Source organism: Channa argus, chromosome 19, assembly GCF_033026475.1.
Source record: "Channa argus isolate prfri chromosome 19, Channa argus male v1.0, whole genome shotgun sequence".
NCBI lineage: Eukaryota > Metazoa > Chordata > Actinopteri > Anabantiformes > Channidae > Channa > Channa argus.
The window spans coordinates 7,790,772-7,815,182 of NC_090215.1; the positions used below are offsets into that span (position 1 = coordinate 7,790,772).

At 39.2% G+C, this 24,411-nt stretch overlaps 2 protein-coding genes and 1 long non-coding RNA gene across 6 annotated transcripts in view; 2 read left to right on the forward strand and 1 right to left on the reverse strand.

Annotated features, from left to right (window-relative positions):
* The window catches only part of bmp6 (bone morphogenetic protein 6), a 37,652-nt gene extending 33,508 nt beyond the window's left edge, over positions 1-4,144 (forward strand). Inside the window, exons 5-7 of the mRNA XM_067486435.1 lie at positions 1,018-1,094; positions 1,467-1,577; positions 2,328-4,144. Of these exons, the coding sequence (XP_067342536.1) occupies positions 1,018-1,094; positions 1,467-1,577; positions 2,328-2,477 (338 nt within the window). The 3' untranslated portion in view covers positions 2,478-4,144. The remainder of the gene's footprint in view (positions 1-1,017; positions 1,095-1,466; positions 1,578-2,327) is intronic.
* On the reverse strand, positions 4,021-12,887 carry txndc5 (thioredoxin domain containing 5). Of its 2 annotated transcripts, none has more exons than XM_067486437.1 (10): positions 12,595-12,887; positions 11,552-11,704; positions 11,004-11,109; positions 10,809-10,905; positions 9,945-10,060; positions 9,539-9,625; positions 7,585-7,734; positions 7,402-7,484; positions 6,916-7,045; positions 4,021-6,078 (listed from the first exon to the last, which is right to left on the reverse strand). In XM_067486437.1, the coding sequence occupies exons 1-10, from the start codon at positions 12,777-12,779 to the stop codon at positions 5,956-5,958; spliced, it is 1,230 nt and encodes a 409-aa protein (XP_067342538.1). In that variant the 5' UTR covers positions 12,780-12,887; the 3' UTR covers positions 4,021-5,955. The 2 variants fall into 2 exon arrangements, with proteins under 2 accessions (XP_067342538.1, XP_067342537.1); XM_067486436.1 differs by having other exon boundaries at positions 7,579-7,734; positions 12,595-12,885.
* LOC137104772 (uncharacterized) lies at positions 12,013-21,014 on the forward strand. Of its 3 annotated transcripts, none has more exons than XR_010911739.1 (4): positions 12,013-12,134; positions 14,126-14,171; positions 14,286-14,366; positions 19,791-21,014. It is a non-coding gene; the product is annotated as an uncharacterized lncRNA (long non-coding RNA). The 3 variants fall into 3 exon arrangements; XR_010911738.1 differs by lacking the exon at positions 12,013-12,134 and adding an exon at positions 12,209-12,429; XR_010911737.1 differs by lacking the exon at positions 12,013-12,134 and having other exon boundaries at positions 13,587-14,171.
* The last annotated feature ends 3,397 nt before the right edge of the window (positions 21,015-24,411 follow it).

Consider the following 24,411-nt stretch of genomic DNA (forward strand, 5'->3'; position numbering starts at 1 on the left):
CAGGTAGATGTTGCAGACCCAGCTGCATAATACTCCAGGCTGCAAGTCCCTTCTGTAAAGTTATTGTAAACATCCCCAGCAGTAACCCTGCTTGGCTAAAAATGTAATCAGAATCCCATATTGTAACCCTAATGACAAGTGACAGAAAAAACAACAAAAATAGGAAACCACTATAAGGTTTTCTGCCACAGCAGTTGGTTAACAGTTTTATAATTAACTTTGCAATGTGAGAATGTACAGACCAACAACCAACTGCAATTAAAATCACTTTTGGCCTAAAGGATTACTTAAGGCACCATGTGGCCACTAAACCAAACATACTTTGCCTTAGTTTGCCTAAGTGTGATGTTGCCCTTAAGGCAGAGTTGCCTCCTGAATGAGAACCTTTTGATATAGGCCTCTATCCAGTGCCATAGGTTACACGGCTCATTTCTTTGTCTTTTTCTGGTAGATTTGTGAAGAAAAACGTAATCAAAGCAAGGAAATTCAATGGGGCAAGACACAAAGTGTCTTGAAATGTCAGTGGAAAGTGGGTGTCATCATCTCGACTTCAGAGTGGCTTCAGATGCCAGCAGTGACTTCCTCAACTGTAAAAAACAAACGTATAACTGGGATTATTTGCAGCTGTCTGTCTCGCTGCACAATGGAGCAGAGATAATTAAGAATAAGCTGCACGGCAGGAGAGCGCACAAACACAGGTGTCACTGTGTCACCAGTTCCAAGCAGTATTTGAAGGCCGAGGAATTCAGTTAGGCGTGCGAATGGGAAGCATGCCTAACTGACCACTGTAAAGAGGCCTTGTATCTGATCTCTGGTTTACACCCTCACATCTCTCCCCCCAGTGCATTACATGATGCGCCCTGTGTTACTCCTCTGCCCTCAGGTTCTGAATATAAAGCACCAATTTCACAGAGGTTAATTGAATATCAGTCATGTAGAAAGAGACAGGGCCACATATCAGTCTGGGTGAGAAGTTAATTTGCAGTTTCCTGATCTTTTGCGTTTTCTCTGTTTCAGACTATAACAGCAGCGATCAGAAGACGGCTTGCAGACGACATGAACTCTACGTCAGCTTCAAAGATCTGGGCTGGCAGGTAGTGTCCATAGACCCAATCAAGTTATAATACATGTTTGAGAGTCTAATTAGTGTGTAGCAAAGGTATGAAGACATGGCATGAAATAGAGGAAAGGCAGGGTAATGTTTATCCATGCAAGCGGTGAGCTATTAATGCAGCACTGACATCTAGAGGGAGATCACGAGCACACTTTCTATCTCTCTCACGCACACACACACACACACACACATTAGCACACAGGAAGGGTAATCAATTGAAATATATGGACAGCAGAGAAGTGAGACAGCACGCGAGAGAAAACTGGTAAAGACAAGATGTAGCATTGTGCTGTGTGGCAGAAAGTTGTTAATTTTTTTTAATTGACTGTTCACGTTTCTGTGTTTTTCTAAGGACTGGATCATCGCCCCTGAGGGTTATGCAGCCAACTACTGTGATGGAGAGTGCTCCTTCCCCCTTAATGCCCACATGAACGCCACCAACCATGCTATTGTTCAGACACTGGTAAGACCAACCAAAGCCATGCCCGCTATATTCTCTACACACACCAGGGGCCCCGTTTATAAAATTATAATTATAAAACACACAGAAATAAACTCATAATATACAATATATAAACAGATTACACAAAGTTTGCTGCCACTTTCACAAAATGTTGTGAAATGTTGCCTTTAACTGGGGCTGAAGTGAGGTTACAGTCTCTCTTGGCCAGATCATTAATCATTTAACACTGTGAGCTCTGTGTCTTACAGCGTTTACCTTTACGTTACTGCTGTTAGGTTGTTTTTCTAATGTGATCCTTTCAAAATAAGACACGTCACTGCTTAGAAGAAAATAATAAATAAAAGCCACAAAGCAAATAATGTCTATGTACAGCACAAACTATTCAGACATTAAAAGTAAGAAGTGCTGTTTACTTAAGCCATTACATGATCTCACTGTTGATGTTGATGATTCCTGTGTCTTAAAAACTTTGTGAAAGCTCTACACTTGCCTAAACGGATGCACAGAAATGCACATCCTTTTCTGCACAGTTTTTTTTCTATCAATTCCCAGCATTTAATATTTTAATATTTGCTTACTCTTTTCATTTCACCACCCTTAATGCAACATTTTTGGTGTGCATAATTGGTGGGCTGTGTTTATGCATTAAAATTCTGCCTTTGCACGCAGACTGTTTTAATGCAAATAGTGCTCTATGCGAAACAAAGATTCAAACCTAAAGGGGTTCACAGTATTTTCTGTAATTTCCAGGTGCACTTGATGAACCCTGAGAATGTACCAAAACCATGCTGCGCCCCGACAAAGCTGCACGCCATCTCTGTGCTCTACTTCGACGACAACTCCAACGTCATACTGAAGAAATACAAGAACATGGTGGTGCGGGCCTGTGGCTGCCACTGACACAGTGAAGGAACATTAATGCTTGGTTGGAAGATGGGTTGGCAAAGGATTTCACCAGTGACTCCTCTGTGAGGTAGACCTCAAGCAGACACCAGTCTACTGCCCAAATATCTTGGGCAGCTCAAAACTTCATCCACGGACATGATTTGTTTTCAAAGTATCAAACTAAGAAGGGACAATGGTCAAAATGACACAATATGGGTGTAATCTAGAGGCAACTACGCGCAGTGTTGAGCCGCTAAGTTTGCTTTCTCTATTGGCTGTGGAGTGGTGTCTTTACCTTATGGGTCTACAAGTGAGTGAATAACTGTGTGTGTGTGTGTGTGTGTGTGTGTGTGTGTGTGTGTGTGTGTGTGTGTGTGTGTGTGTGTGTGTGTTTGTATGTGTGGGGAGGAGGGAGTGTTTTAATTCTGTATATTATGTGTTTATGGAAGTGTGTGTTTGAATGCCTAAGGGGCTACTGCACCTTCTCCCTCACTAAGAGGGCGAGGGCAAGACTGAACTGTTGTGGGACCAGTCAGAGTGCTGCTTTCTTTCTCTTCTTCTCTTTGATACAAGGAAAAAAAAAACACATGGTGGATTAGTTCTCAGAGGAGGCTTGTGTAATTTCATATGAACAATGTCTCTACAGCACATGACCCTGGGGAGTTCACAGTATGGAAATGCAGCAGTAGTCAATGACATCACCTGGTGAAATGAAAGAAAATGTGTGAAAAAGATTTGAGTCAGGTGAGAAAATACAAACCCAGATTTCTGTGCTGTTAACACAAACAATCTGATACTAAATGAATGGATGCATTGCAGTCAGATTCATATTTCCTTCCTTTTTCCAAATGTATTTTTTTCTCAAGCCATATTTGCCTTCCTAAAATATAATATGGACTGAACCAATGTGACCACAGGCTATTTTAGTAGTGCTTAGCTCCAAATATCCCCTCCGTGTCAATATTTGCAGCTCACACTAAGCTGCGATTCACCAGGCTGGTTCAACATGATGCATGTTGTGGCGAAACTTGTGTTTTTCTCCAAAGAATGGAAGAATACAGCTTTAAACCTTTGACATACCGCAACCGACCATTTCCATGTTGCTTTACTGAAAGTTAACAAACGTCTCCACCCCTGACAACCCATCAAGAGATTGTGGAAAAACATTTAGTGAGTCAAAAACAGCCAGCAGAACAGTTTGTGTGACAGCTTTCTGAAATTAGCCCCTTTGCTTTTTCAGCCCTGAAGGTGAAATTATGTTTATGTGTCCAGTGGTGACATCTTTGTTACTGTGAGCTTTGAATGACATGGAGTCTTTTAGAGAACATATTTATGAAAAACTAATACCAATAAGATTCAAAGTACCATATGTGCCTAACCAATCATAAATTACAAAATATACCTCTGGTAAGCTGCTGTTTACATTTGTGATCATGTTTAGACTTTTTATGTAAATACTTGTACATTCTCAGCTTATTTATTGCACCTTTTATTAAAAATTAAAACCACATACCTTATTAACAAAGACAGATGCTAGAAGAAAATGAAAATACAAACCTATTTTTGAATTTTTTTTATTAAATCTCATGTTACAACTTGCCATTATTCACCCTTTTGTACAAAATCTATGGGTAGTGCACAACCCATAACTCACAAAGAAGGAAAAAAAAAACAAAAACAAACACTTCTGTCACTGGAGTTTCTTAGACCATGTACTATCCATAAAACTTTTACTGACAAAAACCTGCTGTGTCTGTTTGTTTACCTGGATAAGTCAATAAATGCCACTTCTTTGTGCTGTACTTTTCACATAAGTCAAAGAGCATTTTCTGATGTGACCCAACAGGTGGGTGCAGTTTACTACATACATCACAGAAACTCATAAGTTGGTTTAATGGATTGCTTTTTGTTTTGATTTGCTAAATTACAATTTTCCCCAGATCCTTTTACTGGTACAAACCAGCAATGGGTGTAGATGTATTTTACAACCAGTTCACCCCATTATCCATGTGGTAGTAATACACTCATGAGCTACACACACTGATATAGTTCAGTGCCTTGATTCTTACAGATGTTTGTCTAGCAGCCACTGTCAGATCAAATGTCATCTTGAAATTTTATTGGCCAGGAAAATCGCATTATAGACCCATGATTCAGCCACTTTAATCAAAAAGAAAGGATAAGACAAAATCACCACTTGACGCTGAGCTGGAGACCTTGCACTTTCCAACAACAGAAGTTACGTTTGAAAATGACTCAAACAGATAACCAGAAGGGCTGTATCATCGCTGAGGGTTTAGTGACGTAATCAAAGAGCAATGCTCATGCAAAAATACCCCACAACACCGCAATTTCATTAGTGCTTTTATCCACCAATACTAACCCCAAGCAACCAAAACGTCTTCTCCTGCTCCACCTGCTGGTTTCCTACATCTTTGAATGAAACCCTGGCCTGATGCATAGAAACTTTGCTTTCACATTTTTGTACTGCACTTGAGGATATTTATAATACTTAACACTGGTGTTTTTTTACTAAACAGGAAAACGAAAACAGAAGCAGTAATAGAGATGTGGATAATATGGTCCAAGCCTGAAACCCTGACAGCTAGGTGAAGTAGAGAGGGACTGCTTGCAGAAGATCACAGGAGTCAGAATTATTTGCATTCACATAGCATGGGCAAAAACAAAGGTTGTAAATATAACCTTTAGAAACTAGTATGGGTAGTGGGCCACAGGTAAATATGACCATCCTTTTTGTCGAACAGGATCATAAGACTGGTGAAATCTAAATGAGCATGAAAAATAATTCTGGTCTAAAATCATGTACCTGTGGTAAGTCAGACTCCTGTAATAACAATGAAGCCTCCATCACAGCTCACTCTAGCCTGCATGGGCATTTCCCTGAGAGTCAAGTTAGATAAGCGATCACTGGCATGGCCTGGCCAGTACCCTTAACTTAACACTCAACTTCACATTTGGGTGACACATGTTTACCTATTCAGTGACAGTACCATCATTTATTTAGATTTAACAACAAGAGCTTGTATAAAATCGAGCATTTTAAAAAAAGGCAAATGGCTACAGAATTTCGGTCAGAGACATTTTTTTTTAACAGGCAGAAACTGGGACATCTGTCCTTCAATCAACTGATTGACCAGTACTTGTGAATTGGTTTTCAGACAAATTACTTGTCTTGTAGACCCAACCAATATTATTGTATTCTCCATGTTTGGAGATTGGAGGTTGGGTAACAGCAATGAGAAATACATTCGTATCCTAAATGCCCTACTGAAATATTCTGTCGTTAAACACTGGAGAAAGGACAAGTGGCTTCAGTCCATCACTGGCTGACTCCTGTCTGAAGAGAACCCGAATGGAAAGAGAGAAAGAGAGAGATTTGGCTTGTGTAGGACATGGCATTGTCTCCTACTGGCCAAATGTGCAGTGTGGGTGAGCAGAGTGGTGTGAACTGCAAGTGCTGACTTGAAGGTTTCTATAGCTCGTCTCTCGCCTGCCTCATCACAAAACTGTGCAGGCTCTCCAGGTCGCGCCCACCGTGATGCTCATCACCCTTCTCCCCTGCCCTGAAGATGATCAGCGTGGGGTACCCTTGCACCTGGAAGGGAATAGTAAATGGTAAATGGTCTGCATTTATACAGCGCTTTTCTACCTGTTGGCCCTCTCAGCCAACGGTGAGCCAACGCCCACCGGGAGCAACTAAGTTGGGCTTTAGCGTCTTGCTCAAAGAGACTTAGATGAGCCAGGGATCGAACCAACAACTGCGAGATTGATGGATGAGGTTGTCATTCTTAACTGTCCACCAAAACTGATGTACATAAAGTCGTGATTTTGAGATATGTAGCTCACCAACACCCAGATCATAGCATGTTTTAGAAAGGTAGGATTTAACGGGGAATAGGAAAACTCTTCTGACTTTCACACTTGATTTTATTTGTGTAGCACAAAAAAATACAAATCACAACATTTTACCATAGTTAATAATTACTCAAGTCAAAAGATAACTGAACTGTGAATTTTGACCTTTGATGCAGCTATTCTGCAGACAGCACAACTTACATTGTATACAGTGAGAAATTGGGTTAATGATTATGCTTTTTTTTTAAATTTTTCAAACAAATGTAAACATGGGAATGTGAGTTCAGTGTTTTTTCAGGCCTAGAACATCCTCAGTCCCTTTAATTCTAAAAGCTAAATAATGCCCTTAACCTTCTTCTCAGGAACACTGTTCACTTTACACACAATCAAAACTGGCTGTGTGTAAAGAGGTGCTACAAGAGTGTTACCTAACCTGCTATAGGATTAGACTTAGTAGCATCTCATTTAAATGCATGCAGTGATATTGTTTTATGGCTCAGTAATAAAACCACAATTTTGGTTTTAACAACAGTGCATGTCTCACTGTGTAAATTGTCAAAGACATTCATATACGTACCGAGTACTTGTTGCAGAGTGTGCGCTCAACAGTGCAGTCTACTTTGGCTATCTTGACATCAGTCAGGCCTGGGAAGTCCTTTTTGGAAAGATCCTCCCACGTTGGAGCGAGGTTCTTACAGTGGCCGCACCTAGAGATGAGGATAAGAGGAATTACGTCACAGAAAATGACTGATAAAAAGTTTGGAAAATGTAAAATTAAGTTTTGACTAATAATATCATCCAGTCTATTGGTTTTAAGATATCATCCACAGTGTTATGCATTATGATACTTCTGTTTTCTTAACCTTCTCTTGAGAATGCTAAATGTAAAATAAAAACCTTGAATGGTTATAAACTAAAAACCAGGCCATAAGTCTTAAGTCAATGTGACTAAGAATGATCAATTCTGCTGTTAAATTCAACCCACATCTAAAAGCTAATTCATTTCATTGTAATTTTTTTTTTAGAATGCAAGTGGTACTTTTTCCAGAAATCAGGATCTTACCATGGAGCATAGAATTTGATGAAGGTGATGCCTTTGGCCACTGTCTCATCAAAGTTGTTCTCTGTCAGGACCAACACGCTGGACTGCAGAGAAGAAAGAAAATGAAATGGATTTTTTTCCTAAATTGTGTTGATGTAGGATAAAGTAGCCAAAGACCCTTAAGAGTGTTCCACCCACCTTTACCTCCTCTTTGGCTGGCTCATCTGAGGGAATCTCATTTGCTTTTTCATCCTCATTTGGTTTCTGCTCTTGCTCCTCAGCAGCAGCCTTCAGCTGGTTATCCACAAAGTCTTTGAGAGAGTCCAAATCTCTTTTTCCTTTGTACTGTTCCACCTACAAAATGACACACACATACAGTGAATCCAGAAAGTGTTCACAGCACTTAACTTTTTACACATTTAGTTATAATGCAGCCTTATTCCAAAATGGATCAATTTCATTATTTTCCTCAAAATTCTACAAACAATACCCCATAATGAGAATGTAACATAAGTTTGTTTGAACCATTTTTTGCTAACAAATTTGCTAACAAAAATAAGAAAAAAAAAATTACAGCCTCAATTATTTTTGAGTATGATGCTACAAGCAGTAGCAAACACTTTCTCCCTTTCTTCTGTTCAGTTCCCCCCGAACTCCATCAGGGTGGATGAGGAGCATTGGTACACCACCAGATGTTCAATTGGGTGCTGCAGAGATGGTTATTCTTCTGGAAGGTTCTCCTCTCTCCACAGAGAAATGCTGGAGCTCTTTCAGAGTGACCACCGGGTTCTCTATCACATCCTGACTAAGGCCCTTCTCTCTCGATCGCTCAGTTTGGCCGGCTCGCCCACTATAGGAAGAGTCCTGGTGGTTTCAATCTTCTTCCATTTAAGGATGGAAGAAGTTTCAGCGGTGCAGAAACGTCTGTGTACCTTTCCCCAGTTCTGTGGCTCGATACAATACTGTCTCAGAGGTCTATAGACAAAACCTTGGACTTCATGTCTTGGTTTGTGCTCTGACATGCAGTGTTAACTGTGGGACCTTATATACACAGGTGCTTTTCCAAATCATGTCCAATCAACTGCATTTCCCACAGGTGGACTCCAATCACGCTGTAGAAACATCTCAAGGACGATCAGTGGAAACAGGATGCGCCAGACCCCAATTTTAAATGTCATGGCAAAGGCAGTGAATATGGCTGTACCATAAACTGTGGAAAATATTAAGCCCTGTGACTACTTTCCCGATGCACTGTACAGGCAATTAATGCAATGTGCACAGTCAAACCATAGACGCTGTGATTAACATGCCAATTTCTGATAGTGGCAACGGAAATAAGCTTTTGGTATTTCTTCTACTGATATTGTTATTGTGTTAAGATTTACTTAAAATATGGTCAAACTGCAGCCTAAGCTAAGCTAATGAACAAAATATTTTGGCTAATTACACATTGTTTACAGTAAGATTTACTGATGAGAATGATGCCTCGTAAAAAAAAAAAAAAGAGAAAACTAACCAATTGTTGATTGCCATTCAGCTGAAAAGGATTACAAAGTAATCTCAAAGACTTTGGGTATTCATCTATCTACAGTTAGACAAACTGTCTTTAAATGTAGGTGATTTTGAACAATAGCTATTCTCTATAGAAGTAGTTTTCCAAATAAAAAAAAAAGTGTAATCATTGGAGCTGGTTAACACCTGTTAATGGATCACCACTCCTAATTCATGGTGTATGGCGTTCAAGGCAGGACTTCAGAGGAAAAATCAAGGGGAAAAACCCACCGTTGGCCATACTTGAGAAAGGATGTAAAGCAGGACAGGGACTGAGGCTCAGTAGGAGTTGTGTGATACAGTAGATCTACTGCAAAATGGCTTGATAATTGGTTGTACTTGCGACTTGAGACAAAAATCACACAAAAACATTTAGGCTGAAAACTAGGATATTCCAAAGATTTCATACAGCATTTTTGCCACTGTTTTTGTTAAATGTATTAGGCCTGCCAGTAATATGTAATGTAATAAAATGCTTGCAGAAAATATTGGAAGGTGTCTAAAAACAAAACAAAAAACAAAACAAAAAAAACCCCAACATGACAGCTACAATGGCAACAGGGTGGGGACAGCGAGTGGATTGCAATGTTCAAAAGTACTTCCATACCTTCTGCCCCTGGTAGAAAAACAGCAGTGTTGGATATCCCCTTATGCCGTTGTCAGAACAGACCTCATAGTGCTGTGTACAGTCCACCTGAGCAAGGAACACGTGTTATTAAATTAGATGAAACATTATGCAAACACTGACCCTGCTGCCTAACATGCATTTGTAGCTTTAATAACCTGCAATGCAAACAGGTAAGTGCTCATATAACCAGCATCCTGTTCTGTCAAACAGATAACAGGATGAGGATCTGGTTAGTGTTTTACCTTAGTTACGGTCATGAAGACAGCAAATAGAGCACTGCAATAACAGTAAATGACAACTACTTTGATAGTTGCACTGCTTTTATCTGTGTGTTCTTGATGTAGGTTATAGTTGTAGGATAAACTGTGCAGTGTGAAGGACTAACCTTTCCTATCTTGACATCTTCAGAGTGCTCAAAAGTAGTGGCCAACTGTTCCCAGGTTGGGGCCATAGCTTTACAGTGGCCACACCATGGGGCAAAAAACTTAATAAAATGAGCATCTGAGACAAGAGAAAAGCAATATAAGAAATAGAAACAGCAGGGAACTGGAAAACTGAACACAAATACTTAATATAAACAATACAAACAAAAAATTAAATTTCTTACAATGTATATTATTTTGGGTACGTCTATAATGACACACTGGTGAACAGTTCTGCTGTGTCAGATAGAGCAATATCAACCATTTAATCCACTACAAACGCAACACAGCCACAAATGAAGAGGTTATATGCACTAATTTACTCAATGTTTATAGCAACTCTATTGCCAATATGTGAACGTGGTACCTATATACACAGTTTTAAAAATGCCTACGTCATATCCTGTCTACAAACAAGAAATATTTATTTTTCTTCAAAATTGAAACAATCAGCTTCATTGGAGCCTAACAGCCATAATTTCAACAAGACAATTATCGTGAGTGCTGTTTGTTTTTACAGTAATTGTCTGAAAATCCAGAAATCTGAGGTGACAGCAGACAAGTGTTATACAGTTGGTTTGTGTAGACTGACGTTGTGGACTGCGGCTCAGGTGCTGAAATGTTATGTAAATTGAAGCAATAAGGTGTATCCGTTCCCTAACCAGAGATTCATAAACGGTACTCAGTATGGCTGAAAACATGTTTAAAAATTTAGACAAAACAGAAACAGGATGCAGCTGCAGAAGATGAAATTGCCTACTAATTTGACTAAACACAACAGTACTTTCATGAAGTATTAAGCAATATAACTTTGAGTAGATCTTTACCTTTAGCTATGTGAGTCTTAAAGTTGAGAGCAGTGAGCTCATACATGCCCTGTTTGGGCTCTGGGGCTTTGGGAGGCTCCAGTTCACTCTCTGGTTCCTGGAGGTAACACAAGAATCTATCAGCACCACTGTCCTTGCACTTTAGCAATCACTGGTTTGTAAACGTGAGGTGTTAACTGAATGAACACAACTCACTGAGGACTCCTCCTGGAGAGTCTTTAACATCCAGGTCTCCAGGGACTGCAGATCTCTTGGCCCTTGGTACTTAATTGCTTCCTGATCTGGCTTAAACAACTTCAGCCTACACATTACACAAAAAAAGATTTTGTACTAAAATCATTTTAGCATGATCAACTTATGAATCAAGTTCAAAGCTTCCAGAGACAACAATGACACAGACAGCTTTCTAACTAGTCACTAGTCATCATTACAAGCAACAGTACAATGTAAATTTCAGTAACAAATGTTGTGTAAATGATTACTTATGGACTGCTGGGTTTGCAATAAGCACTAGCCAAGATTTGAAGAGATGCCATTAAAATACTGACAAAACATTAAACTAAATTGAGGCTGACATTTTACTTCTGTTAATAAGCAACAAAAGGTCTGTTCACTGCTTTCTTGTAGGGGTGTTTTTTTATCCTACATGGAACAATCAATGCATTACATTTTGAATTGTGATTAACTTTAGCACATTTTTATAAACCGATGAATTTAAGTCTAGATGTACTTCTAATACGTACGTGGGATAGCCTCTAACTCCATGAACGTTGGAGCAGAACTTGGTGTCCTGGACGCAGTCTACTTTTACTACATACGCCGGGGGCTCATCCATACTGTTGTATTTGTCAGCCAGTTCGTTCCATGTGGGCTGTAACCTCTGGCAATGGCCGCACCTGGACACAGAAGTGGAGCATACATTGCATTGTCACTGAACAATAGAAGATCATATCTGAAGCATTTACATAGTTTGTCTGCGATACTGGTCTAAATCCATCATTTGTAAACAACTTCTATGAACTGAACACACTTGCAGAGAGCAGATGGAAATGCATTCATTACCTCTCATGACATAAAGACGAGTGTGTGGAATGATGTAGCTGCAGCACTTCACTCGTAGGAATACTACAATGTTGATGGTGGCCAAATAGTAAAACAGTTCCATATGACCACTCTGCTCTGAATGCTCCATAAAAGGAACAAGGAACAACTCTCATCTCAACACGGAATCTCTGTCTCACTTTGTTTGGTTTCACAAACCAAACAATTAATAATTTTATGGCGAATTCCTGCATCCAGCAACATGAGTCAATCAGCGTGTGCCACGTAAGCACCTCTACCCAAACTAACAACTTTAAAGTTGTAATAATTGTTTTTAAAGACATTGTGCGCTAGCAAAATGTGAATAAGCATAGCGTCATTAATTATGTTTAGCTAAAGGTTTTCCTGAGTCAACAAGAAAGCTGACTCCATTGAACGGATAGCAAACTGTTGGCATTTTTAGCACCGAGGCCCGACGTGTAAAAAGTGTTTCAATCCGTTAAACACCGTTAGCCAACTGAGTGGCTAAGCTACATGACGGCTAAGCTATTCATACCGGTTATCCACAAGTAGGGGCCAGGTAAGCAACTAGCTTGTCTGCTAACTTGCCGATTACATCTAATACCATTGTCACAAGGAGGCTTTTCCATTTTCAGTGTAAAAGTGAGATGTTGAAATAAGACAAATGTATAGCCAATGCGTTTATTCAACGTCGGCTAGAAAAACTTTGCAACTGTTCACTTACCACGGGGCGTAAAACATGACAAAGTGGGGTGCAGTGGGCACCGCCTCGTTGAACATTTCCACTGTGTAGGTGTGTTTGGCATGCTCGTCCTCTTCTGCTTCAACATCGCAAAACACACTGGCGAACAATAACGACAAATAAATAAAAGCGAACACAAAAAGTCTGCAGTTCGTCGCCGAAGCCATTGTGAATCTCAGAGGCTGAACTACGTATCCCTGCTAATGTAAAGAGACCGACTTTCAGCCTGCACGCCACTATGGCAGGCTCGGTTTAAAGAAATGTGGACTCTGGATGGGACACATGCAAATGGGGAATGTGGTGCTTGCAGCATGAGGATGAAACCTGGATGTTATGTAGATCTGTGGCAGCCCGGAAGCGCTTTGTAACTGAGGGTAAAGTGCGCGCTCATGCATTATTAGGAAGGGAAATGTTGTCTCTTATGGCTGGAGAAATACCATAACACACTTTGCACTTTTTTCCACTTTATTGTAACTCACTTATAGGCTGGCAATAATCAGCAGACATAGCTGACATTTAAAACATGTAGGATCTGTCCAAAAACTATAACGTTTAGAACTTAGCAAAAAAAAAAAAGGCAGTTTTGTTAATGTAACACCCAGAATATGACCATTCATTTAGATTTATGTGGTCCAGCCTTATTCTATAAACAGTTCTTGCACAGTTGAAACATAACTTGTATGCATTACCATTATGCCAATAAGATCTATTATTATTCTACATGTGATGCCTAGTCTCAGAGAATAGCTGAATAAAAAAAAAAAAAAAACATTATTCCACTAAAAAAAAATTAGTGGAATTTTAGCTGAATTAAGCAGAAACCTTTGTAACCTTTTAGGCAGGCCCACACTTTAACATCATACTTAATTTGAAAAAAACAAAAAACAAAAATTTTGAAATATTGCTTTAATGTTAAAGGAACATCCAATGAAATAATGCTCGTGACGATAGTGAAAGAATAGTTATTCATTTAAGAGACATTTAAGGAAGATTGTTCACCTTTTGTGTAAAGAAAGCCAAACTGGTTGATTATAAATGGTCCACTTAGTTCCAGTCAACTGCACTGCTTTGGCAGGCAGTGTAAGTTTCCTTCACACCTAAGGCTGTCTGTTTAATACAAACCTCTTATAATACCTAATGCTATAAAGTATAATGAAAATAAACTGCATTACAAGAACACAAAGTGTTCAAAGTGTTAATGTTTTGCTTTAACTGCGAAAATATGGGCACCACAGCTCAAGTGTCACATCACTGCTGGCTCACATGACAGATGGACTGTTGGTTTTCTACACCGATCAGACCGGTCAGATATGAGTCAGAGTTGCCTTCTCATCACGGCTGGAAACGATGCTTGAGAGTGAGAACATTTCTAGGCAAATATAATCAATCCAATTTATTACACAGGATAAATAGTGTCTCTCGTGGGGGCTGTAGTCTTGCGTAATGGCAACAGTGTACATAAATCATGCATTTATTCCCACGACAGAGTGTGTTTCTGTGTGTCTTTTCCCAGAGAAGCAAGTACCTGCTGTCTCACTGGATTGAAAGTTCTTTGGCAAGTCCTCTCCTCTTTTAATATAGTCATGATTTCATAAAACCAAATGGAGACAGCCTTCATATGTGCAGTATTTCTCTTTAATCATCCTCCTTTTTCCTTTCTGGACAACAGGAAGAGTGGGGAGAGGAAAGGAAGAGGTTACAGCATGGAAACAGGCAGAGATGTCGCCCACAGCAGCACTATGGTGCCATATAAGGTACAGCACTATTCCAGACTGTCACAGTCTATTCATAATTCCAGGGCTACTTCGATGTCTATATTCTAAAAGTGTGTAAAAATGATCCTACCATGCACAGTCTTTGTTTGAAGTTAGATATATCCTGAGGTGTTTATGTATTGCTCTGTGTGGAAATGTGTGCATGTATCAGTTCTGTCCCCATTGATGGTCATTGAAAGTCCACACACCTTTTTAATGAGCCCATATTATGCATAATGTCTGGTTTATGGCCCTAATAAACCAGTTTTGGACAATTTACGATTCCAAAAATGTAACCTGGTTACTTAAGTGTTCGTCATCTCTAGATGCTACATAACCATCCGCAGCTTTACAGTTTTACACAGCTTTATTCTTTTATTATCATCTGTCAACTTTAGAAATTAATCGACGTGTTCAAACCTGAATCAGTTTTGATATAATCCTACATACACGGTACTATAAAATTCATTGTCCGCATTTAACTCTGGGGGAGTTAGAAAGGAGCTTCTTCCTTAAGGACACACTTTTTTTTTTTAACCAGAGTACACTGTGCACAGAGGTAGTAAAAGTACATAAACTCAATTCAACACTTTGAATCTTTTACTCAAATAAAAGTACTAAGCAGATTATGTAGATTTTACAAAAGAGCTGGCTGACAGGTAGTTAACCCATAATGATACTCCACATCAAAATTCATTCATAATATTTTTATAAAAAACCCATATTGTAATTTATAATAAAATGATGAGGTGGTATTATTGTTGTGGCTGATCAGTGTATCTATAGGCCTAATATATGTCATTTGTCAACATAAAAATCCCCTTATTATTGTAATTTAAAGTAGATCATGAAAAAGTTCAAATAAACATAAGAAACAAAAATGACTCATCTTAACAGCTGTGAACTACCTCTGACCATAATCAGAAATTGGTCTCTGCATTTCTGCACTGCCAAGGAACACATTGAACCTCTATGAAGACTTTCTGGAATATTTCAGAGGCTATTTTTGACCAATTCTAATTCTGTCTTGTAAACATATGAGATTCACCCTGCTAGACAAAGTCATTCTGCAGAAACACTTTGTCCATCGTGTTCCCACAACTGAACGTAATGCAATCCAAAGACAGACGTGTTTCCATTAGAAACACAGAGAATCATGTCCGTATCATATCCTGGACACAGGATGTAAACAACGAAGGGTAACCAATGTCATTTGCAGACAGCTTACTAGAGCCACTCCACTGTCCACTTGTGCTGGGAAAAGACGGGAAAGAGCTCTCCTCGCCCACAGTACTGGAGCATTGACAGAAAAAAAAAAACATCTTTTAAGATAAAGCACCTTGTCTTTTCATCTAAGTGGCTAAAAGATGGAGGAAGGAAGTGAAAGACAGAAAAAGAGCAAATTGTAATAAAATCACTTAGGAAAGGGGTGAGTTAGGAAGATAAACTGTATACAGTAAATGAAGATGGACTGCTGTGGTTGGTTATAGATTACCATGACAACTCCCCCTGCATCCCAAGTGTTCTACAGCTCTCTGCTGGATTAAGCGGACGACTAAAGCCGTGCCAGGTCTCCTGAATCTCTACAATATTGGAATTACCATCATTTTCCACAGGGCCTTTGTACTTAAAGAGCCAGCTGCTTTCCCACTGCTGGAAACTCCATTCAGAGTCTGTAAACAGGTTGGATATTGAAATTATTCACAGGCTGTTTGACCACCTCTTTGGCCAAATTGTGGTTTTACATAAAATACCTTGTCAACTATTAGATAGATTTCCTTAAAATGTGGTTCAAACATTTGTGTTCCCTTCAGAGTAAATTGTCGGCTTAAGCATTTACCTAATTTTTCATTTAGCGCTGTCATCAGCTTTAACTTCAAGAAAATGTTATTCCACTAAGATGCATATCTGAGAAGGTGACACCTAGTGAACATCACCCTTTGAGCATAACTGCAACAACGAGCTGCAAAGCATGGTTTTAGATTTTTTTTTTAGGTTTTCTGGCAGGTAATAGTCGTGCTGTGGGACTCTTCTACAGAAAATGTTTCCCTTGTCTACACAGTTTCTTGATGTGCCTGCAAAAGTGTGAATAAAATGTGTGAATTGATATTTTTGTAAAACAAGCTTGATTTCCCCATTTAATGCCTGAATGACCATATTGAAAACATCCTGCCAAACAGTATTCTACAGTGAGCAGTTTCATTTCCTGGGTAAACTTAAAAAACATTCTGATTAAAATGAATAAAATAAAGTTGTAATCAGTACTTTCATAAAACTCAGCATTTCCTTTTTTTTTAAACTGCAAAATAGGTAGCAGCACTGCATGTTTCTGAATATTCAAACATGTCGCCTGAGGTGAAACATTACAGGTGGTGACAGGACCCACCTCGACTCTGAGGCTGCCTTTCACAGACACTTCTTGGTTCAGTGCCCTGGCCGTAAAAAGTTCTACTTCCTACTGGTAAAGCCATCAGGATATTCTTGCTAGAGTGTAAGGGGCTTGAGGTGGGGCAGAAAGACGAAGGTGAATGAAGAGAACAAGGAGTATGAGAGAGAGGAAAAGAAGGATCTTGGCTTCACGACATCCTAATCTTTCCAGTGTTCATGCCCACAACCATTGGTGCTGCTGTGGGAAAGTTTCAGCTCAGCTGAAGATTACACCTTACATTGGCTTCAACCATCTCCTGCTACCTGTAGCAGTAGTATTTCCCAACAATGACAATAGGCGACATATTGCTGGCATCCCAGAAAAGTTTTTGCATACCTGAGATTTATCAATGGTATTGCTGTCACTGTCACATTCCCCACTGATTTCAGTAAACTGTAACCTGCGTGAACCGGCTAAGTAATTGAAAAGTGAAAAGACTAATGAAAAGACATTTAAATTTTGTCTGGATTAGAGTCCACAGATGAAATGTTTTCTTGTCTTCTGTGACATATATATAAGCACAGGTATCATGTGATGCACTACACTGCAGATTTGTTCAATCTGTTTATCAATAATTTAAAAAGGCACAAATACACTCTGAATCTGGTTTTAGAGTAAATAGCTGTAAGAACATGTAAATGAGTAAGTGAAGGTAAAGAGACTTCAGTGACAAGACCTGCATGTATTTCCAATATGTAACCTGTTGACATATAGGGATTGATTGATTTTCTTTGTAACAAAGAATGATGTTAAGTCAATGGGGTCTAGGTGGTTTCATACGACAGCGACAGCGGTAACTGTAACTTGAAGTCCAGGATATTTCTTTTCCAATAATCTCCTAATTACAGAGGCTAAGTCCCTCTGTAAGCACCAGTGAACTAAAATAAGACTTGTCTTGACTTAGTTTTTTTCTGTCCATCAGATTTCCAACTTTTAGATACTGTAAAAGCAAACATTCGATTTCCCATTTTGACGCCTTCCAAAACCATTTTATTTTCCAGATTGAAGGGAAAAAAAGGTTAAATGGATGATACATGGACCTTGACGCAACAAGGAAAGTAGGGAAAGTGGTATTTAAGCAGACAGTATTTCATATGAGGTGAGTCATAAATGTCATCAATAACCAATGGATCGTTACTTGCCTGAGCAAATGCTTTAAATAAAGACGGTCTTTGTATTTATTCTTTTTGGACATAGGCGTAAGACACTCTAAAAGCACCCTAGTACCTGCCTTCATTACTCCAAAGTTTTTCTGTGTGTAAAAAAAAAAAAAAGAAATTACAGATGCTGTCACCCACTTACTGGTACTCCGGCTTGCTCTCATGGAAAATGTAAAAAGGGGCCCAGCCTTGTTGAGGTCAGGCTGACATTGCCAGTGGCCAAGTCACAAAACAGATGTTTACTGTTTTTCTAAGGATGATTTGTTCTCTGCTCAATATTGACCCGAGTCCAACCATAACCAAGGTTCTTTTAACAGTGTGCTGTGTTAAAGTGGGCAGACAGGGGCATAATTTGTGAACCAGATGTTTACGTTTAATTGTAGTGGGTCTTATTGAATGCATGGTCAATCAATCCCAGGGTATGTTAAGTGAGTTTAGGATTCTGACAGGTGTCAAGATGTATCTGTACTCAAGCAGGTGTGTAATTTAAATGATGTGATGGGTCGCACTTAGAAAAATTGTGTTCATGTGAGCTCTCCTGAATGCGCCCCACCTCTGTGCACCTCTGAGCTTCTGCAGAGGTAGTCATGGACCCTGTGAAGGTCTCTCTCTACAGAAGTCATTAAGCTCTGCGTCGGAATGTTGGAATAATGTGTTTGACTTGGCTGCGCGGGAGCAGCAGGTGCTGGGAGGACCGACCTGGAGCTACCACCTGCTTTGATCCGTGGGCCAAGGAGTGATCTTCCCTCCTCTGTACCTTTCCTTCCCATTTCATCTTTGTCTTTCTCCTGCCATGTCTTTCTTGCTTTCTAACTCCCATCCTTTGAGTTCTTCTTGTTGTTTTGTTTTTGGTATTTTTCCTGCTCTGTTTTGCTTTGACCTTTTCTTTCTTGACTTTCCTTTCCCCCCATTTTTCAGGTTTTGGTCCTTCTTCTTTCTTCTTCTATTATTTTTGCCTTTGTCCACCCCCTTAGTTTTTCTCCTCTCCATACCCTAGATGCTTAGCTGTATTCCAGCCACACATCTGCTAAACCTCAATGACACTACCAGGTGGAGAGCAATAAGTCCAATTTCAAATTTGCATTCAATGGATCATTGAAAGCAAAGTAGCAAAGACTTGGAAGTTCTTAACAAGGAAATCTTTATGATTCAAATGAAGGCTCCTTCAGAATCCAGTAACTCATTCACAAACCTGGTACCTTGCCTAGTAATTAAGGAATTGTTCAATATTGTAGGGAAATTAATGTTTTGGCTTTTTTGCAGAGTTAAATGCGAGGGACAATATCACTTTCATAAAGCTGTACAGTAGATAATAAACAAAATTTGTGGTTGACATATTTGTAATAAATGTTGTTCTACATGTTGTCCTTACATTTCTTACTGTGACTGGTTAACTGTGCATGTATGACATACTTGGTGGAATTCTGGTGTATAACATCATCCTGGACTACTCTACAACTATTAGATGCTTGAAATAAAGAAAAATGTCATCCAGTGTAGTGCTGTGTCTGACCAATGTGGTTTTATTCATTTGTGTCTGACAACTAATCAAATGTGAGCGGAGAATGTTCAATGTTGGTCTCAGAATCTGTTTGATTATTGTGGACAAAACAATGCATTTAAAAAGTAACTCTTGTTTTTGAAATAAGAACAGTCTTTACCCAGATGGTACTCCGTTTCTCTTATTTCTGCCTAATATTGTGGAAAATTCAAAAAGTTTTAAATATCTCGATAAACATGCATCTCTTAATTGTTTGCTGAATGCATAGTAAAACCACATTTGGCATAAATTTACCCCTCGCTCCTTCTGTCTCTTTCTTTTTCAAACTTTTTCAGGTAAAGCCATTACACTTGAAAGGAAGCACCGACAGCAGCACCAACAGCAGTAGAGACGGGAGGGAAACGATGAAAAGTAAAGCTCAGGGTCCTGGGGCCCTAAAAGAGAATTGCCTTTATTGTAGGAGCCCAGTCTCATGCATTCTTCTGCCAAGAGCTGGGGCTTCCCTGGAGAAAGCTGGGATGAGAGACGTACTCACATTAGATGGGGGTTCATAGAGCTGGAGCTCCTCCAACCACACACACACACGCACACACACACACACACTCACATACAGTATATGCAACTTGTTCCTCCATCTCCTGTCTCACTCATTGTTCTGTCAGTCAGGATGACTTCTTAGCTGTGATCCACAGCAGGGAATCTCTATTTCCTGAATGGATACCACACACACATACACTACACATACACACACACACACACACAGGCTTGTAAAGCACAACTGATTGACTTATTAGGTTTCAGAGTCTGAGTAACGTGGGATAATAGATGCTCCTTGGGGATTATATTGTGGGATCATTTAGTGACAGCAAAAAGTCTGCTCTAATAGCAACAGTGCAATCAAAACAAATTCCACTGTTTTGATGATGTTGGTGGAGAGAGCTGTCTAATATGTCACAGTTAAACATCTCCTGCAGGTCTTCAGTGTGGTTGAGATCAGATGTTTGCAAACGTCATAACAAATGATTCACATGTCCATATTCATAAAACCATTCATGGACTCTATGGCTGCATCTGTTGTTATTTTTCTCTGTAAAAATATATTCAGGTTTGGCTCAAATTTATCACGCATGTTTCATGAAATTTAGAAAAAGCTATTGCCCTCAGGTTCTATTAGAAATAAACTATCCTGGCATAGCAGGCGCCGTTAAAAGAAGTGGCAAGAAACGGTGCCCCAGTTTTTAATGTGTTTTTTGTCTTTTTTTTTTTTACATGCAAGCTTTTTTTAGGTTTGATTTTCATTTTCCTGATTGCTTTTTAAAAACTTGCATGTGCATTCATTTTTCTAATCGACAAAAATGACTTTGATGTTATTACTATGTGATGGGATTATTTTGATGTTGCCCCTATGGACCAACATATTTTATAGTGACAAAAGTGATAAAAGAAATACAAATCCGACTTTACTATTGATCTTTGATTCAACAAAATATTTTAAATAATTCAAACTTGAAAAATGGTCCAGTTTGATTTGTTTGACAATAAATAATAAGTGGACTACAGTGATATTTTGAACTGTTTTCTGTAATTAGCATCACAAGCCATCAAAACTATTTTTCTTGGAAAAAAGTAGTCACTCTGCTGTTTGGTTTGGATTTTGTTATCAATTAAACTATTCTATGGTATCAAAAAAAAAGTATTTTATTTTCAAACATTTTAATTACTTTTGTCAGTTCCAAGGTAAAACGGTTTTAGGTTTCATTGTCAATTTACTGGTACTTTACTTGTCCTGCAACATATCTGTTACTTCAATCACTACAGAGGGCTACACCCACAGCACCAAGGCCTTGAATCATCCTTTATATTGCTTACCTTTCTCCTTACTGTTCCATGACTTATTTCCTTAACTCACTACCCAGACAATGACTAATAAATAACCAATCAAAATGACTCAGTGCAAATGGTTTTCTCAGGACCAGTGAATTCCATTTAAATCATACCCTTTATTACACAATGTCAAAACAAATATATTTTGAGGAAAGAACATGTAAATCTAGAGTGCAGTAAGCTGCAGGAAGCTCAGTGTAAATTGACTGAGCTTGTCCAGGCTTTGATTCACTGGTACTGCTCACATTAACCCAGGTCACTTCCAGGCACATAGACAAAACAATACAAGTAAAACATGAAAAAAAAAATCCTAAAATCCTAACATTGCTCCAATTCTGCTGGATACATAGCAGCTATGTTTGCTGAGAATTCAGCAAGTCAAGGTAATAATTTGTTAGCCATTTTAATCTTCCTGTTAATAATAGCAGATTTGTTTCCCATGGTCGAAAAATGCTCAAATATTATCATATTATCCTATTATGGCAAGTTAACCAACAACAGTTAAACATCAGGAGGATTTGTGCCTGGTCCAGAAAATAGGGAGGTAAATTCAAAGCTATGAGATGGTATGTGGTTGGCTGGGAAGCCAGACATTCCTCTGAGATTCAGGAATCTAGACAACAACAAGTTTTGTTGCTGCTGGTGGCCACTAGCCGATGACAGGTTGTTCTCCACATCCTTTCTGGCTATTGTTTCACTGTGATCGACTGAGGAAGGTGCTTGTTTTTATGCTCTTGCTCTTACATGTGTTTCTTGGCCCTTGGAGGAACATGGAGCTGTTGTTAGCACGGCTGTCTGATGAAACTGAACAGATGCAAAACAGCACATACAGTTCAGCAAATTAGACCCTTTGTGCTCGATTGCACAAAGTTCTGTGTCTGTTAAACAGAGAAGAGAAATGTGGTCTGTACAGACGAAAACCTGACATGCTGCTGTGTCGGTCTTCACCAGGGAGCATATGAGAGCTTGCTGAGAAGGGGCTGCTTGGATTTATAGTGATTTTCAACCCCTTTCTTTCTGATGATTGCTTTTACATGACACCCAGAGCTCAGTTTTGAAAGCATGCACACTTCACAACCTTACATTAAGAAAATTCTTACAACCCCAACTTAAAAAAAGTTGGGACGATGTGTAAAATCTGAATAAAACAGAATGCAATGATTTGCAAATCTCATAAACCCATATTTTATTCACAATAAAACATTAAACTATCAGATGTTGAAACTGACACATTTTACCATTTCATAGAAAATATTGTTTCATTTTGAATTCGATGGCAACAACATATCTCAAAAAAGATGAAACAGGGCGATGTTTACCATGTGTAGCGTCCCCTGTTCTTTTAACAACGGTCTGTAAACATCTGGGAAGTGAGGAGACCAGTTGCTGGAGTTTTAGTAGAGGAAAGTTGTCCCATTCTTGTCTGATGCAGGATTCTAGCTGCTCAACAGTCCTGGGCCTCTGTTGCCAAATGTTTTGTTTTATGTGCCAAATGTTTTCTATTGATGAAAGGTCTGAACTGCAGGCAGGCCAGTTCAGCACCCGGACTCTTTTCCTGCGAAGCCACGCTGTTGTGGTGGATGCAGTATGTGGTTTAGTGTTGTCTTGTTGTGAAGTTGTCTGGATGGGAGCATATGTTGCTTTAAAACGTCTATGTACTTTTCAGCATTGATGGGGCATTTCCAGATGTGTAAGCTGCTCACGCCGTAGTCACAAATGCACCCCCATACAATCAGAGATGCAGGCTTTTGAACTGTCTGCTAATAACAAGCTGGATGGTCCCTCTCCTCTTTAGTCCACAGCACACGGCGTCCATGGTTTCCAAAAATAACTTTTGATTAATGTGACCACAGAACAGTTTTCCATTTTGCCTCAGACCATTTTAAATGAGCTTTGGCCCAGAGAACATGGCGACATGATACAGCTTTAATTTACATTTTTTGGATTGGACAGTGAACTATGTTCGAAGACAGTGATTTCTGGAAGTGTTCCTAAAGCCCAGTATTTTCCATGTATTGGTAAAATGTCTGTTTCAACATCTGATATGTTGTTTATGTTCTATTGTTAATAAGATATGGGTTGATGATATTTGCAAATCATTGGATTCTGTTTTTATTTATGTTTTCACATCTTTCCAACTTTTTGGGAATTGGGGTTTTCTTTTGTATTACTTCAGCTTTGAGAGATTTCCCTTCGATTTAGCAGTCCACTGGGTGAGAGCTTGCTGTTGCCAAAGAATCCATAGTACAACCTTCATTGGGCCCATCACCTTCTCCCTAGGGTGTTCTGCTGGGTTATTAACTTAAAGTCGCTGCGCTTTTGTTCACTGGCATTTTCATTTTGGAGCCATCAGTAATTGAGAGGGGGCCATCACGTAGCACAAAAGAAAGAGAATGAGCATGCAGAGGCTGAGAATGCAGTCAGGAAAGTGAGGGTGATTGAATACCTCCAGGCTCTATTGTTCCAGCACAAAATACTGAAATTGTCGTTCGTGGTATACCTCCTTTTTTCTCATCAGCCGACTGAAATGTATGGTGACCCAGCCAAAAAGAAAATGCATGGTAATTACGGATAGATTTATGAAAATTGTAAAAGTGTTCCTTAAGGTTGTGTTGATTCAACCCTAAAAGTTAAATTATAAGACTATAGATTTTACTTTAATGGCATTATTGAGTTCTTTCTGTACATTAATAATCCGTCCATCCATTATTTGTAACTGTGTATCCCAGTTGTCATAAGGTGAGAGGCAGGGTACAGGTCACCAGTCTATCTCAGGGCCAACATAGAGAGACATACACACCTATGGGTCATTTTTAGAATCACCAATCAACCTAACAGGCATCTCTTTGGACTGTGGGAGGAAACTCATGCAAGCACAGGGAGAACATACAAACTCCATAAGGGAAAGCCACAGCTGGCTGGGGATTCAAATCAGAGACCTTCTAGCTGTTAGGCTGCAGACCTAACCACTTCTGCCCACACTTAAAATCATAATAGCATATTAAAAGAAAAGGTTTTAATATCCAGTATGAGTGTTACAGAATTATGTATTGTAGGGAAATCGAGATCTGT

Bases quoted from the DNA above. Each gene is read 5' to 3' on its own strand.
- txndc5 (XM_067486436.1), bottom strand. From the start codon at position 12,779: ATGGCTTCGGCGACGAACTGCAGACTTTTTGTGTTCGCTTTTATTTAT. The intron at 10,061-10,808 runs GTAAAGATCTAC...CTCTTGTCTCAG, and splicing joins TAAGACTCACATAGCTAAAG to ATGCTCATTTTATTAAGTTT. The intron at 7,735-9,538 runs GTATGGAAGTAC...GTCATTTTGTAG, and splicing joins TTTTCTACCAGGGGCAGAAG to GTGGAACAGTACAAAGGAAA.